Genomic DNA, 11,895 nt, shown 5'->3' on the forward strand with positions numbered 1-11,895 from the left:
TGGACAGGTGTCTCTACTGAATTCAACACATTCAACGTCGGTTGTGCGTCATAGCTGGATGAGGGGTTTCGGTGAAGCTCCGAGTGGATTTGCACATCTCGCCCAGTCTGATCAACTGTCGCATTATGTACTTGGACGCGGACAAGATACTTGATTGGCGCTACAGCTCCGGGACCAAAAATGGCGCAAATCAGTGTAGATCGTCGTTTTAGGAACGCCACGCCGAAAACTAGAAATAGCGCGGCCCTAAAAATCGGCACTTCGATCGGCCTAGCAGTCATGATTTCTAGAACATCGCTGCACCCGTATATGCAAGCCGGGGTTCGCAACGGCATCATAAAATTGGCGGATTGGTCCGTGTGTCTCCGCCCATCGTCTAACTACTCCCTGGCAGGAGAATTCCAAATCAGCACATCCCCGTTAAACTTCCACCTCAAACACAAGCGCCGTCAGAACGCCCCAGACGACAGCGATGCCTCCAATGACGGGGAGCCCGACGCGCTGTGCCAAACTCAGCGGGACCAGATTCTGGTTTTGCGGGCGCAACATTTGCGGGTAAAAGAACCAAGTGGATGTGATGCCCAGCCATGCCATGGACCAGAGCAGTCCGAGTCCTTTGGTCCATGCGAACAAGGGTTGACCTGCCGGTGAACGAGACCTTTTCCATGCAGCTTTGACCCCGTCTTCAATCATCAGGCCCAGTGGGGCCAGGGTGAATAATAATAACGCACCGGATTCTGGCAGCGGGATGCCTTGCACCAGGTCCAGCACCACATGAAGCCCCGCGGAAAAGAAGAACACGAGGTATACGACGGTGTACCGTCCAAGCAAAGATCCTCGGGGAAGCCCAAGGACATCGAGCGCTAGAAATTCGCTGACCGAGGACAGAGGATGGCGTAGCATCTGATGCCAGAATTTCCTTTTGGCGCAAATTAGTTATTTTCTTATGAACTTCACTTTCAACTGAGAATTCTCCTTACCCCCAGAATCCACGCAGCGAGCCAGCATCTGCTATGCGACCGAAGAGGGGAGGACATTCAGATGGAGATTCAAGGCCCAACCCCACCATGATGATTGAAAAGACCCGGTGGTGGAGGTCAATGATCATGCGACTAACCACAGCGCCCGCCACCAGATTCGAAATCAGTCTCTCAACCCATTGCTCCACGGAGAGGTTCCACTGAACAACCGGCGGCAGTTTCTCATGGGCGTCCTGCGCCAATGCCTGCTGCAACGCCACCGTGGAGAAAAGATCCAGGGCGAGATATTGCCAGATGGCGATCGCGCTCTGTCGAAGCAGGAAACGACCCCGCGGAGGGCTGCCCATGTTCCTCCGGGCATAGTATGCTGGCTGTGGTGGAACATTCTTGGTCTGATGCCCTGTGTTGATTCCACGAGGGTGTGTCAGCAGCTTCGTCGCATCATAAAGACGAGCGATCAAGCTTTGCCCATGGGTCAATGGCACGTCGCTTCCGTCTCGCGGGCGAATGAATAGCACATCTAGGGCTTGGAAGACTACCGTTAAGAGGAGGCGGGCTACTTCGCACCACACGTACCCCGGGCCCAATGCGCACGCAACAAGCACACCTTGATACGCAGTCAATAGCAAGAATGGGACCGAGAGATATCGGAGAGTAGAGTGCTTTGGCGTAGTGAGGAGTAAGATAGCTGGAACTAGACAGTGCACCGCGTATAGGCCAGCCAATTGGAACATGTTGGCTGCGGTTGATGTTTCCCCATGCATCTTTACTCTTTGGGCCTCGAGGGGCTTTGCACTTTGTAGATGAAACAAAATGTTACGCCCAATCCCGCCCGCCAGTCCCAGTCAGTTACTTTGATCAGGGGCGCCAACAATGGTGGAAGTTAGGGGGGGGTTTTTTTGCTTCTTCCAATTTTTGCGATTTGACACGTGGGGAATGCGGCCTTTTATCCCCACTTCGTATTAGTTTTCGCGATGATCCCTGACGCGACTAAGATCTGCAAACGCGCCGAAGCTGTGTTCTAAGCAAAAGAGATCTGGACACCAATTTTTGTAATCCCAAGTCAGTACTAATAGGGCGGCTCGAGGCCCGCACGACGGATAGGACGCGTTAAGATAGAGAATTGAGATATTTGCTTTTCATTTCCATAGGAACTACTCCTCGTCCATTTATCCCGCAAAAAGCCCCAGGTTTTCCAATATCATCGGATCATTCATCCACGACATTGCTGTCCCAGCTTGCATATCGTCAACCGCGGTTGCAAGGGTCGACTCACTAAGGGTAACATGGTCCCCGGCATCCCCAGCTGGTAGACCGGCGTCACTGATAAACTCAGAGATATCAAATTCTGCATCAACCGTGAGTCCCTGCAGGTATTCTGGTGTCAATGCTGGGGCGGCTTTAACCTGCACAGCTGCAGAGGTGGCCAGGCGTCGACTCTCCGGCGGCGGGCGAGTCGACAAGCTACTGTGAAATCTCTCCACAAGAAGCTCGGCTTGTGCGCCCACCTCTCGTACAATTTGGGCGGCTTTTGTTGCCGCGGCAAGGTATCTGCCCATAAATTCAAACGACGCGATGGCTGTCTGTATGGATTTGCGAGCAGCGGGGGTAGGCGGGCAGACGGGGTTGGCGAGCACAAATCCGATGATACAGAGCGCTGCGTCCCACTGGTAATGTAAGATAGAAGGCCACCCTCGTAATATGTCTGTTTCTGAGAGCACTTGGTGCAGAATATTCGTCAAAATAATCGCGTGGTTCAGACAATTGATGCTGTGGCAGTCGGATAGAGGGGTGATGGAACAGGAGCCTGGGGGGAAGCGTAGGAAAGAGCGTAGATTCGACAACTGGACATGGTGATACAGCACTTCTAGGAGCACTTTTTGTCGCTGAAGCCAAAGTGGGCTGAAGCTGTCCAGATCGAGAGCCGTACGTTCTGTCGAAAAGGCCTCCCCTGAGCCTTTGCGAAAGCACTTCAGAGATTGAGGCACATTGCGAGCCCAGTCATATATAATACGCACCTCCCGACCCAGGCAGCCTGCCAATTCTTCCACTAAAGCAGGATGCTCGTATATAGATTCGCCGTTTCGCTGCTCGAGCTTCTGTATGGCCTGTTGGTAGAATGAAGTTTGAACGGCATGGGCTTTAGCTAATAGCTCGGTATGCTGTCTATGGAAACTCAACCAGGAGATGTCACTATGGTTAGGGCTGAACAAGATCGACCCGGAGACCAACGCATGCTCATGTCCATCTCCAGGGAAGTTGGACGGGGCATCTTGGATTGGGATAATCGGACCTCGCCAAGGGTCATCGAAAGCTCACGGTCCAAAGCAAGCAATGTGTGCCAAATGCGGATGTGCAGTTCTTGCTGGGCCTGTACCGTACTTTGACTGGAGCGCGGGTGCAGCTTCAACGCCTGAGCTGTTTTTACCGCAGCCCCTAGAGCTGCGTGTCCGGCATTGAAGCAAGAGAGGTTTACCAGGTAGACAACACTATATATCTGGCTCTGCAGAGTCATGATGGAGGGACATTCCATTTCATCAAGAAGATCGATCTGACATCGACGGAAATAATAATGAGCTGTCTCTAGCGCTGACTCGATATGACCGGTCAGCATCTCAAAGCCGTTGGCACTGGCATCGCTCGTTAGAAATGCGCTTCCTAACTGGATACACAGAGCCAGCAAGCTGTCTACCAAAGGTGAAGACTGCCGAGTTGTCTGATCATTCGTTTGTGCCCATACAGAATCGTAGAAGTTGCGAAACTCTGCTTCAAGGGTTATGGGATAGATACAATGAAACGACTGCCAGAAGAGGTCAATAAAGTAGTTTTCTTGAGTGTGAGACAGCTTTTCTGGCCTGGTGCACAAAATTTCGTCTGTGCTGGGCTTTGACCGAGATTGCCAGTGGGCGATATTAGGCGGTCTTTCGAGCAGCGTAGCTTCTGCAAGGGAGTTTTGAACAGGGGAGCCCCCAAGGGAATCTATCAAGAACTTTTGCATGCGATGTCCAAAATACGCTGATGATAACGGGCCATAATACGTTGCCTCGGCGGTCTGGTCATGGTGGATCTGGATCTGGACTCCCGTCCACTCTATTGATGACGGAATTTTCGATTGATTAACTTCTGAGCCAGTGCCAGGTAGCCCGTGAGGGTGAGAGACACTTCCGGACTGCTTTGATAAGGGTGGCGGTATTTCTGTAAGTGATTGCAAGTGGTCTGCTTGGCGTGATTTTAATCGAGTCTCTAGCTCTTGGATAGTGCTGCGAAGACGATGGATTTCTCTAGGGTGATCAAACATGAGCCTGTACTTGTGTATTTATATATATAGGCGATGGATTGACCCACCGGTAGGCAGCCGGCAGCGTGAGTTGCTTGTTCTCTGTGCTGTTACTACAGTGGGATCCTCGAACCCGGCAATTCTTGCAAGGCTGGGACTCGTCGCATTTGATTCGGTTGATTCGACACCACTCGCAAGCCCGTGCAACCTGTCGGCGCTTCGCACGAGGCCTGGAGGAGCTGCTCCTCCCGGGGTCGGCCGCAAAACTGGAAAACATCTCTGAGCATGCCTCCGGGTCATGAGATCTGAGGGTAGTGGTGTAGAGGTATGGCACGGGCTAACTGGGCAACAGGGATATCAGTGTAACTTCACCATATGCAGAATAGATGGTTAGGGATATCACGATGGTGTAAACACCAGCTTTCCACAACCCTCCCACGGCCCCATGGATGTCGAGGCCTACGAGTGTGGACGTATATAAGGCCGCACTAGTCCGTTTGTAGTAGTCGGAGTTGCGGAATTCCACATTCGCTCATCGATAATATCGATAAGGAGATAAGGAGATAAGATTGGACTCGATAAGGATAAGGTTGGAGCTTTCCTTTAGGCCTACGCGAATTTCTCCCTCCAACGCTATACCTGACATGGCCTCCAAGCGCAAAGCATCCATGTCACCCCCCTTCAGAAAAACGTGCGCGTATCGACGAGGACGATGGCTCTGAACCACCCGTCGAGCCTTTGGTGGAAACCTCACGCCCCGATCCTCTTTATGGTCAAAGGAACGCGTTCCCCGGATTGACCGACGAAAACGAGGAGCTCTCTTATGACGATCAAATGGACGCTTTCGAGTATCTGCGCATGGTCAGGTGAGTAAAAAATTACGAGATTTTTGCTTGAATTTCCACTCAATGCTGTGATGTGGCTCATCTGTCCCCTACCTCTTTCTGCTTCAAATGCACAAATTTAACCTTGCTGCATTTGAGCTCCTAGATCCGAGGCGAACACAGTACCTAGCTTGCTGTCCGCACCGTCCACGAACCCATCTACCTCGCAGATGGTTTCCGAGTCTGTTCAAAAAGGTCCTCGAATCGATGCCCTCCCTACTGGCTTTTACGATGATGAAGCCTACATTGCGCCGGTGGATATAAACCGAGACGACGCTCCAACCGACCCTACCTACCCCGAGGCTCAAATATCTTATTATACCCTCCTCCACCATCGGTTCATTCTCCTCAGATCCACTCTCAAATGCTCCCCCCAGCAACCACAATCGCCAACCTTGATGAATCTCACCCGATCAGTCTACCCCCTCGAGTTGGAGCTGCGCGGAAGGAATGGCGTCGACTTGTCATGTCAGTGGACCCGCATATGGCGCAGCTAGCATGCATGGACCCGGGGAGTGTGTTGGGGGTGCTCAATATCGTCGCTCGAATGATCTCCGGCGTCTTGCAAAGTGAAAACACTAAACAGATCCGGCGCATTAGTGCCTGGACCTGGGGCCTGCTGGGGAAATGTCCTGAACTCGGGGAAATGAGAACTGAAGATGTGGGCGAAGTGCGAGATCTCGGGAAGAGAGCCGTGACGATCTCTCGGAAAATGCGCGAGGCAGCCCACAACCTTGATGTGGAGGAAGACGCCCCGGACTCGGATGATGAGGGTGAAATAGATTGGGACGGAGCACCATCGTCCGTCAACTCAGAGTCAGATCAGGAGCAAGAACCGGAAGCGGGCATCGCTGACGGAGATATGAAAGATGCACAAGACACGCCTATGCCTGACACTACAGGATCGGACGTGCTGGAAGCAGCAAAGGCACAACTACAGGCCCAATACCTGGACACGGCAGAGGAAGCCTCAGCGTCGGACGATTTTGAATCCATCCAGAAACAAACCTTTGTCCTACTTGACATGATCATCACCATTGTGGGAGAATTCTTTGGCCAACGGGACCTTCTCGTCGAACGCGAAGTATGGAGCAGCTAGGACATCCGCATGCCTTATGGATGCTTCCTTCAAAGCACGATCGATACCCCCTCATTGTGAATAAATGCAAAACCTGCTACTGTGTGTAATTCCAATCTTCAAGGATCCTTGTCGTAGATGCCTATCCTAGATGCCTATCCTAGAACGAGTCGAGTGCTCGCGGTGCCTGATCAACGCGGGTGGAGCCCGATTCGGATCCATGCGTCATGCGGTCTTATCGGGTGCACCTCCAAACTCCAAGCTCGGTTGTTTCTTTCCTTTGAACATCCCCACGATCTCACGATGGCACCAAATGTTGAGATTGCCATTCCGACAACATCTCTCTCCCCAACGTCTCCTCCGCACACTGTCTACCATATCACCCTAAGGCTGCCCCTCCGATCTTTCACGGTTGCCAAACGCTACTCCGATTTCTCACGCTTCCACGAGACTCTGGTCAATCAAACCAATGCCCAACCACCAGTGCCGCTGCCCCCAAAGTCATGGTTCGCTAAGACTACTTCGAACGATCGCTTCCGAGAAGAGCGTCGACAAGGCCTAGAAAAGTACCTACGAGCAATAAACGAAGCGCCCGACGGCCGCTGGCGCACCTCCTCCGCATGGCGAGCATTTCTCAACCTCCCCACCGCTGCTGTGGCTGCCAGCTCCAGCGGCACATCAAATACATCAACGAGGCTACACGCTGCTATCACTGATCCCGGCAATGCCGATAATGTCGCCGCAATCGCCGATCCAACGCTCTGGCTCGATTACTACCGCGACATGAAATCCCACCTTCACGATGCGCGCCTCCAACTATCCCGCCGTGATCAAGAGCTGACTCCGCAAAAACAGCATGAAAGCTCCGCTGCTGCTAAAAGCAGTCTCGTCCGCTCGGCGTCCATGATCACCACTTTGGAAGAAGGCCTCCGGAATGTCAGCAGCCGCCGCACCTCGTCTGGTGAAACGTCTCTATCGAGTCTCGGAGAGGGCGAGCTGCGCCGAAGGAAAGATCTGCTTATCAACGCGCGGAAAGAAAAGGACGGGCTTGAGAACTTGTTGCAGGCTATGACGACCAAGAGCCGACTGGATCAAACAGTGGCTTCCATCGAAGACAAAGATGCTCTCCTCAAGGCGGGAGGAAATGGGCCCACAGGCGGGAATGCGCGCCGGGGACCTGGCCGATCTGGTAGGGTCCTCGGCAAGGAGACGGAGCGCACGCGTGAGCTGGATAACGCTGGTCTACTGCAGCTACAACAGCAGACTATGCGGGACCAAGATGCCAATGTCGATGAGTTGAGGAAAATCATAATTCGACAGAGGGAGCTTGGTACTGCGATCAATGAGGAGTTGTTGATACAGAATGAGCTATTGAAGCTGGCAGATGAGGATACCGACCGGTTGGTTCTACACTCTCTTCTCTTGAAAACGATCTGAAGCTGACCTTTCATGACAGACTGAAGGCTAAGGTCGACATTGGAAAGAAGCGCATTGGCAAAATTTCATAAAGATGCGTCGTTGCTCCAGGTGATAACTATAACCCCTCTCTATGCGCAGCATCAGAACGGTCGATGTCTGGCGTTTCCTTATGATTTATATTCTCTGTAGCGTTCAACGGGCGCATGCACATTCATGCACATTCTTTTCCGCACAAGCGACAATAGAGTATACGATTCGAATCTTGATATAATCAATTTGAGATAGCAATATTGCAAGTTACAACGCTCATTTGCCGCTAAGCGAATCCTATGGATGATTGTAGACACTCGAACTCCCGCTAGAATTGCACCTCATTCCTCCTTATACCGTCAGACAAACTCATGAGAGTGAAGAGCACTTGTCGCGAGAAAGGATTTCAGGAAGTCGAAAAGAACTGTCGATTGTCAGCAAGATCAAAACTGGCAACAGAGTCGCACCATCGCACTCACCTCAGATGCCTCTTCTTCTGACACAGTCGACACTTCGGAGGCTTTCTTGTCAATAAGCCCCAGCTTGCTCTTACGTATCAGCCACCATAGCTCTCGCCGATCTCCCCCAAGACTCTCACTGAGTATCTTCTCTTTGAGCTGGCGAATGAGATCGTTATAAGCAGCCGGCTCTTCATAATCCTGTAGCTCTTCGCGCACTGTCCCCAGGTTTTCAATGACACGGTCATAGTTCGCATCGCCGAGGCTGTGCTTGATCTGGTCCTCGATGATCTGACCCATCTGCTGGACTGCATCGTGGATGGTCTCAATAGTGTCCGCCAAAGAGAGAACCTGCTTGAACTCTGGGATGGCGTTTCGTGCGGATATCTTAGCTCGCTTAGGCTCTTGCTTGAGAAGTGCGTCAATGTCCAAGCCTGAGAGGGGCTTTTCGGTTTCGCGCTGGCGCTTGCGGCCTTTGGTTTTGGGTGGAACTGAATTTTAGTTAGCGCCGCTGTGTATGGGAGGAGTAATATCGTTATTGCTTCACCTTTCTTGACATCAGCAGCCGCAATAAGCTTCTCCAATTCCTTCTTGGTCTTTTCCACAAGCTCTTCGTCGGGGTGAGAGAACTTAGTCAAGCGGTCGGCGGGTTCAAGGACTGGCTCGTTCGGATGAATTGCACGGTACCGCACCGCGGCTTCTATGCGATGCAATAGTGGAGAGAAAGAGTGTTCGATTGGAAGGCCTTCAATGAGGTCCCTTTTGAATGGAAAGTTAGTCAATCTTCTCCCACGAGAACGAGCGGCAAGTACACGCTTACCCATCATCGTCCTTCAAGTCCATCTCCATGCTGTCCACGTACTGGTCCATTGCCTTCTGAAGGTCGTCATTAGGGAGATTGCGGTGTTCTGTAACAACCTTGCCTGAAACAGTAACGACCTTGTCCAACGGAGGGAATCGATATGACCGAAGGTCCTCAGCGAATGGCAATTGAACTTCGAGAAGGCATTCAAAGTCTGGCTCTATTGACGGAGCGAGGAGCACTAGAAGTGGAGGCTTGTTTTCCTTGGCCACTAATCGAGCCACAGCAAAACTCGATAGTTCAAAAAGAGCGTGGACAAAGGAAGACAGGGCAAGAGAGGCGTTATCGTCGGCTCTTGCAGGAATGATCACATTCACATTGGACATGTGCAGATAGCGATCGTACTATGGAGGGAGAAAAAGACTCGTCAGCTTTGATCGAAAAGACTCTTATTTCACCTTATTATACCTTCTCACTTGCGATAAACCCAAGAATCTCCAATCCAGCAAAAGTTTCGAGATTTGTAATGTTCTCCTCTGTCTGGCTGATGTGGACAGCGGTCCGTCCATACTCGTAACCTTTAGCAAGATCATCTCGCTCAACATCGACTTTTCCTCCCGGGGCAGACTCATCGGTGATTTGGTAAGTCCGTGATGTCCGCACCGCTGCCAATGCATCGCCCTCTCCAGGTGCTTGATTTGTGGCCGTTCCCGAATCTCCATCCTGCTCTCCTCCAGAGCGTAGAACGAAAGAGCTAGCAGACGGAGGCTTGGCGGCGTACGTTCTGAAGTAGCGTTCTACAGGAATGCGGACTGCGGTTTCGTATTTCGTTGCGTCCCCAAGCTGAAGGAAGCCTTTGAACGATGGCATGCTCTTGGTAATTTTGACGCGAGGGATCTCCAACTCGGTGACAGCTTGCTCGAGTGTCCCATACGCACCATCGCAGTCTTCGACAAATTGCTGAAGAAGCCTTTCATTTGCAGCCTAATACTCCTAGTCAATAAGGTAGACAAGCTTATTTTGGTATCGTAGTTCTCACCTTTCGTGGGTCTTTGTCTTCTTCTTTGACTCCATAGTCCGGGTCATCAAAATCAGCCCCGCTACTAGAATTAACATGGCGAGATCATCAGAAAACGGGGGCGGCTCGTACATCACCGTCAATTTTATATTATCCTCCTTGACCTTTTGTTTGATATGGTCCAAGTCCTCTCCGTTGATGAAACCGTTGCCGTTAGTCACCATCACTATCTCTCGCTTGTACTTGAGCTTTTTGCAGTAGGCATGAATCATTTGAATCGCAATGACAAATGCCGAGATAGCTTCAATGCTGTCAGTGGATGATAGGATTTTAGGAATCACGTATTGACATACTATCGCCTTTGTTCGTATGGCTTGGCTTGAGCGAGTCTCGCAACTTCCGAAGGTCGGGCATAAGTACCCTTCAATGGAATTAGCCAAATCATTCGTCCATTAGCAGCACTGAGCACATAACTTACTGGCCAAGGTTTTGGAGAACCGAAATATGCGCGAAACTGGGCTCGTCTGCAAGCTCATTCAACGTGTCTTGTACATGAACAAATTAGACATGTTCGCTTTCAGCTATACTTGATAGACATACCGTCCGATCGTAAGGCCACTACTCCAATAGTAGCTGTCTTTCGGCCTGTAGCTACCTAATCAAATGGATCAGTAACACAGCCCACAACAACTTAGGTTCGCGTACTGTAGTAGTTATTCGATCCCACACATACTGCATGCCCCATTCGAGGTCCGAGACTAAGCGACCATGATGGCGCTCGCCCATGGACTTCCCAACATCCACAATGTAAACTGTGGCCTCCTTCTCCGCCATGATTGATCTGTAAAAAGAAAATAAATAAATAAATCAGTTGGGGGCGAGGACGCCGGACTTTATGAGGCAGAAGCAACAGGCAGACGCGTGATATTGCCCGTTTGGTTTAGCTCCACGCGCGCGCACATGACATCATATGATCCTCGTGTGTATAAGCGATGTGCGTGTTCATAATGAGAGCGCGACATTATATGCTTGAGACAGCGCGTGTCGATAAGGAAATTCCGCCCAGATGGTCCGTGCATACGTGCCTCCGTCCATCCCAGCTTATATAGAGCTTCCCCCACGTCTACCCAACTTAAGTTGTAACAACAATTTACACTCTCAGTCAATATCCTTCCCTGCAGCATACGCGATGTCTGACCCACGCCCTTACCACATTATCAGGTACGACAGTCCGAGATACGATGGCACATTGAAGTTTCAAGAGCCAAACTAACTTCCTCACAGCTACGGTACCCTGCTGGGCACTCAATTCTTCCAGGTAAGGCAAAACTCGAATGAGCAGTGGAGACTCCTCGCGTTCGATCATCTGGAATATAGCTAACCTAACTCCAGTCGTTTGTCGGTGGTGTTATCGCGTTCCGCGCTCTGCCGCGCCCTCAGTTTGCCAGCTTGCAGACTGCCATCTTCCCCGTCTACTTTTCCCTCCAGACCGCGCTGCCCGTGGTAGTCGCCTTGACTGCCAGTAAGGGTCGCCATCTTCTGGGGCTCTCCGGCCTGACTGCGCCCGAGAACCGCTGGGGCACGCTGATCCCCCTAGCTACCGTTGCCATTACCGGACTGATCAACCAGGTTATCCTGCGTCCGTTGACTGTGAACATCATGCATGAGCGAAAGCAACAGGGTAAGTGTTTCCAAACTGATCGGATACCATTCTGCAGAATCTTTCTCATGAGCTCAACGCTAACTGGACTTGCATAGAAACCCGTGATGGCAAGAAGAGCTACGACGCCGGCCCTCACTCGAAGGAGATGATCGAACTGAACAAGAAGTTCGGCCGGATCCACGGCATTTCCAGTCTTGTGAACCTTGGCAGCTTCATTGCTACCATTTACTACGGTGCGGTCTTGAGCAAGAAACTGCAGTAAGAAAAGCGCTGATGTGACACATGA

At 51.4% G+C, this 11,895-nt stretch overlaps 6 protein-coding genes across 6 annotated transcripts; 3 read left to right on the plus strand and 3 right to left on the minus strand.

The window, feature by feature from the left end:
- Positions 1–420: 420 nt before the first annotated feature.
- Positions 421–1,744, minus strand: N7468_004040 (wax synthase family protein; the record flags this gene model as incomplete). Its single annotated transcript, XM_058473337.1, has 2 exons — positions 421–919; positions 981–1,744. The coding sequence occupies 2 exons, from the start codon at positions 1,742–1,744 to the stop codon at positions 421–423; spliced, it is 1,263 nt and encodes a 420-aa protein (XP_058332340.1).
- A 405-nt stretch (positions 1,745–2,149) lies between these two features.
- Positions 2,150–4,278, minus strand: N7468_004041 (fungal specific transcription factor domain-containing protein; the record flags this gene model as incomplete). The annotated part of the gene is made up of 2 exons (XM_058473338.1): positions 2,150–3,120; positions 3,201–4,278. The coding sequence occupies 2 exons, from the start codon at positions 4,276–4,278 to the stop codon at positions 2,150–2,152; spliced, it is 2,049 nt and encodes a 682-aa protein (XP_058332341.1).
- Positions 4,279–5,505: 1,227 nt separating this feature from the next.
- On the plus strand, positions 5,506–6,240 carry N7468_004042 (SIP1 domain-containing protein; the record flags this gene model as incomplete). The annotated part of the gene is made up of 1 exon (XM_058473339.1): positions 5,506–6,240. The coding sequence occupies one exon, from the start codon at positions 5,506–5,508 to the stop codon at positions 6,238–6,240; it is 735 nt and encodes a 244-aa protein (XP_058332342.1).
- Positions 6,241–6,357: 117 nt separating this feature from the next.
- On the plus strand, positions 6,358–7,656 carry N7468_004043 (Qc-SNARE protein; the record flags this gene model as incomplete). Its single annotated transcript, XM_058473340.1, has 1 exon — positions 6,358–7,656. One exon carries the CDS (start codon positions 6,358–6,360, stop codon positions 7,654–7,656), a length of 1,299 nt encoding a protein of 432 aa, XP_058332343.1.
- A 418-nt stretch (positions 7,657–8,074) lies between these two features.
- On the minus strand, positions 8,075–10,780 carry N7468_004044 (ATP-dependent DNA helicase 2 subunit KU80; the record flags this gene model as incomplete). Its single annotated transcript, XM_058473341.1, has 11 exons — positions 8,075–8,092; positions 8,148–8,617; positions 8,674–8,885; positions 8,947–9,332; positions 9,397–9,912; positions 9,968–10,028; positions 10,079–10,247; positions 10,300–10,367; positions 10,425–10,491; positions 10,547–10,601; positions 10,652–10,780. 11 exons carry the CDS (start codon positions 10,778–10,780, stop codon positions 8,075–8,077), a joined length of 2,151 nt encoding a protein of 716 aa, XP_058332344.1.
- A 355-nt stretch (positions 10,781–11,135) lies between these two features.
- On the plus strand, positions 11,136–11,871 carry N7468_004045 (DUF4149 domain-containing protein; the record flags this gene model as incomplete). The annotated part of the gene is made up of 4 exons (XM_058473342.1): positions 11,136–11,167; positions 11,231–11,264; positions 11,339–11,627; positions 11,705–11,871. 4 exons carry the CDS (start codon positions 11,136–11,138, stop codon positions 11,869–11,871), a joined length of 522 nt encoding a protein of 173 aa, XP_058332345.1.
- Positions 11,872–11,895: the final 24 nt, after the last annotated feature.

The sequence above is a fragment of the Penicillium chermesinum genome (genome assembly GCF_028974085.1).
Source record: "Penicillium chermesinum strain IBT 19713 chromosome Unknown utg000003l:1.0-5111272.0:1.0-5115320.0, whole genome shotgun sequence".
NCBI classification, from domain to species: Eukaryota; Fungi; Ascomycota; class Eurotiomycetes; order Eurotiales; family Aspergillaceae; genus Penicillium; species Penicillium chermesinum.